General features: G+C 45.8%; 1 protein-coding gene across 1 annotated transcript; it reads right to left on the bottom strand.

Annotated features, from left to right (window-relative positions):
- Positions 1-242: 242 nt before the first annotated feature.
- On the bottom strand, positions 243-1,181 carry LOC124689211. Its single transcript, XM_047222771.1, has one exon. The coding sequence runs from the start codon at positions 1,179-1,181 to the stop codon at positions 243-245; it is 939 nt and encodes a 312-aa protein (XP_047078727.1).
- Between the last annotated feature and the right edge of the window lie 2,792 nt (positions 1,182-3,973).

Below are 3,973 nucleotides of genomic sequence, written 5' to 3'. Positions count from 1 at the left end.
CACAGAATCTAGTGTTGGAGAAAGCGATGCAATCGTGTTCACAATTTAGAGTAAACATACACCAAATTCCTCCTTAATTATTATAAGGTTGATAATAGTAGTAACTCCTCGATCATCTTCCTCCTTTGGATAGGTCGAACGACGACGACAAATCGGGGTTGATAAGGGTAATAGATTAGCGGGAACAAAGGAGGCGGAGCGCATGCACGCCCATGGATGGATCGGGATGCAGTTCAGAGTCTTCAGACGCGGAGGTTGAGCTGCGGCTTGCCGGCGGCGGCGCGGCGCTGGGGACTATCCATGACGGTCTCGAAGGCGCCGACGAGTGCCTGCACCCTGTTCCCCTGCCTCAGCTCCAGCAGCTTGGTCCTCGCCTCCTCGATCGCCTCGTTGCTCCGGGCCGACTCCCGCCTCTCCGTCGAGGTCGTCCTCACCCGCCTCCCCTGGAACCTCTTCACCACCTCCGCCTTGATCGCCTCCTCGCGCTGCTCCTTCTCCTTCACCGCATCCTTCGCCGCCACGATCTCGTCCGCGACGTTGTCCTCCGGCGCAAGAGGAGCCGATTCCTTCTTCGGCTCCGCTTCCTCCTTGGTGGCAGAGGTCTCCTCCTGCGTGTTGTCGCGTCCCTCGTCCTTCTGCTCCGCGGCTATGGGCGCCGGCGACGGGTTCGCCTCGTGTATGATCTTCTCCGGGACGACCTCCTCCTCTTGCTGCTTTGCGACGTCGCCGTCCGCGGTGATCTGATCGTCCAACGAAAAGACGCTGTCGGCGTCGGAGCCCTTGCTGACGACGGACCTTGGGCTGTCCACATCGCTGCCATCCACGGCCGCCGGCGCCATCGCGTTCTTCTTGCGGCGGGACCTGCCGGATCCGCGGAAGGCGCGGGAGGCGCGCTGCATGAGCTTCCTCGGGGAAAACATCGACGTGTAGTACGACGACGAGGACGCCGACGACGGCTGCTTGGTTTTGCCTCTGGGGGTGGCCGGCGGGGTGTCGGTGGAGGTGGCCGCGATGCAGTTGATGGACGGCGCCTTGCGCGCCAAGGAGGTAGAGGTGGAGGCGCGCGGCGGCTGCTTCTGAGAGGAGGCGTTGTTGCCGCTGAGAGGCGACGGGGAGGGCGCCTGCTTCGCGCTAGCGCTGCGCCGGAGCCCCGGCGCGCCGCCGTCTGCCGGTGAGTCCATGCGCTGTTTCCGCATCGATCGATCGCAAGACACGATGGTGTTAGTTAGGGCAAATAGATGGCAAACCCTAGGAATAAGGCTTCCAATAAATATATATCTAATTAATGTGATTTCTACTTGACGTGAAACATGACCAGGGAGTCTTGCAGGATAAACCCACGCGGTTTGCCAAGGAATATCCATCTCTTAAAAATGCTGTTTTGCATCTAAAAAAGAGATGTTGCTTTGCACCGTCTATTTGGACTTGCATTGTATGCAGATGCTATCAAACTACATTTTGAAGGAAAAAAGGCTTTTCTAGAAAAATGAAAAGGTAATGTGTAGATTCGAAGCTGTGACAATTTCCAGATCTGCAATCTGCAGATTATGACCAATAATTATCTGCTTTTATACCATCTTCTTAATTGCTACTTTTTTATCATCTTGATTCATGTATTAAACTGAGGAATATCAAGTGTAAGTAGGTTCATCTAAAAAAAAGTGTAAGTAGGTTTACCTTAAGACTATTCACCTTCATTTCGTCGTCGAGATAAGGAGGCGGAATTGGATGTTATAAGTGTCGCACCGCGCTAAGACAAAGGGAGGAGGCGAAGTGCCCCATATGTAGGCCCAAATGGCCTGAAATTGCACGGCGGCCGGAGAAGATGAAAATAGAGGAGTTGGCTTGCTAAGAGAGGTGGGATGAGGTAGATAAACACTCAAGGATCTATTGGTGGAAAGAAAGCCGGGAAAATCGAGGAGAAGTTCATGGGTGGCCTCTAGTGCTCATAGTAGGAATTGCATGGACTGTAGTTTTTTAGGTTCCTCCCTCCTATATTTGGCTTTGTGAAACTGTGGTTCCAAATAATCATATATTTTCTATTTTCCTTACTAAATTGAAGTTCATCAACGTGTCATCGGTCAGTTGTATTTCAGGTTAATATGTTTTTCCACCATAATAGTACACCGATGATTTTGGAGACTGTGCGAGTGTTATTCATGATCATAACGAACAGTCACGTGCAACTAAGATTCTGTTTGGAACGCATGAATTTCACAAGTACTTTCTCCTTCCCCAAATAAGATGTTTATAATTTTTGGTTAAAGTTAAACATTTCAAATTTGATCGACTATATAGAGAAAAGTAACAACATTTATAATTTAAATTAATATTCTTAGAATCATCATGAAATATATTTTTGTATCATGTGCATTTGGTACTGTAGATATTGATACTTTTTCTATATAATTGATCAAACTTGAAAAGGTTTGACTTTGATCAAAAATTATAGGCATCCTATTTTAGAAAGGAGGGAGTATTGTACGGTGATAATTGTGGACGAAAATTAAGACCTCTTTTCTCTCCTGAGAATAAAATTTTATTCGTTCAATTAGATTTCAAATCCGACTCCGATAAGATTTGGTTTTTGTTGTAAGATAGTCCACTCTAGTTACATTTTCCTATATAATTGATCAAACTTCAAAAAGCTTGACTTTGATCAAAAGAATTACAGGCATCATAATTTAGAAAGGAGGGAGTATTGTACGTGGATAATTGTGGCCAAAAATTAAGACCTCGTTTCTCTCCTGAGAATTAAATTTTATTCATTCAATTAGATTTCAAATCCAACTCCGATAAGATTTGTTTTTTTTGTAAGATACTCCACTCTAGTTCAGATAAAACTAGATTGTTGATATTTTTTTCTATAGAATTGGTCAAACTTCAAAAAGTTTGACTTTGATCAAACAAATTATAGGCATCCTATATTAGAAAGGGGGAGTTGTAAAAGTTAGCGATACAGGGTATAGGGTTCTACTCGGATGAATCTGCCGAGCCCCCTGGATGTTCTATTTATATTGGGTTTGGTGCTATGCGTCACCAAGCGATACATATAGAGATAGATTAGGATTACAACGATCTATATCGTAACAGACACGAACTCTGTTAGCTAACACCCTCCCTTAATCACAACTTGGACAAGTTGAGATTATGTTTGAAATTCTCAAATGCTTGATAAGGAAGCGGTTTTGTGAAGCCGTCTGCAACTTGATCTTTTGAAGGTATAAACCGAATCTCTAATTGCTTCTTCATCACTCGTTCTCTGACAAAGTGAAAATCTATCTCAATATGCTTTGCCCTTGCATGAAACACTGGATTCGCTGACAAGTATGTGGCTCCAAGATTATCACACCATAAACAAGGAACTTGTGTCAGTCGCACACCTAGCTCAGCAAGAAGAGACTGCAACCAAATAACCTCCGCTGTGGCATTTGCTACAGACTTGTATTCTGCTTCAGTGCTTGATCTAGAGACAGTTGCCTGCTTCTTTGCGCTCCAAGAAATAAGATTTGGTCCAAAGAACACAGCAAACCCTCCTGTGGAGCGGCGGTCATCAACACAACCAGCCCAATCAGCATCTGAGAAGGCACTGACCAATGTAGAGCTGGACTTTGAGAACGTAAGACCAACTGTCATAGTATGTTTTACATACCGCAGAATACGCTTGACAGCAGTCCAATGCATAGTAGTAGGAGCGTGCAGATACTGACATACTTTGTTGACTGCATATGACAAATCCGGTCTAGTGAGAGTAAGATATTGCAATGCACCTACAACACTTCTGTACTTGGTGCTGTCTTCAGGACCCAGCAACTCCCCTTGAGCAACAATCTTCTCTGAAGAGGACAGAGGTGTGGACATACCAGTGCAGTTGGCCATGCCAACACGTGTGAGAATCTCCTGAGCATACTTGGACTGACTCAGAACCAATCCATTAGATACCTTCTTCACCTCAACGCCCAAGAAGAAACTA

The sequence above is a fragment of the Lolium rigidum genome, chromosome 2 (genome assembly GCF_022539505.1).
Source record: "Lolium rigidum isolate FL_2022 chromosome 2, APGP_CSIRO_Lrig_0.1, whole genome shotgun sequence".
Lineage (NCBI taxonomy): Eukaryota > Viridiplantae > Streptophyta > Magnoliopsida > Poales > Poaceae > Lolium > Lolium rigidum.
This window is presented reverse-complemented; position numbering and strand designations above follow the sequence as displayed.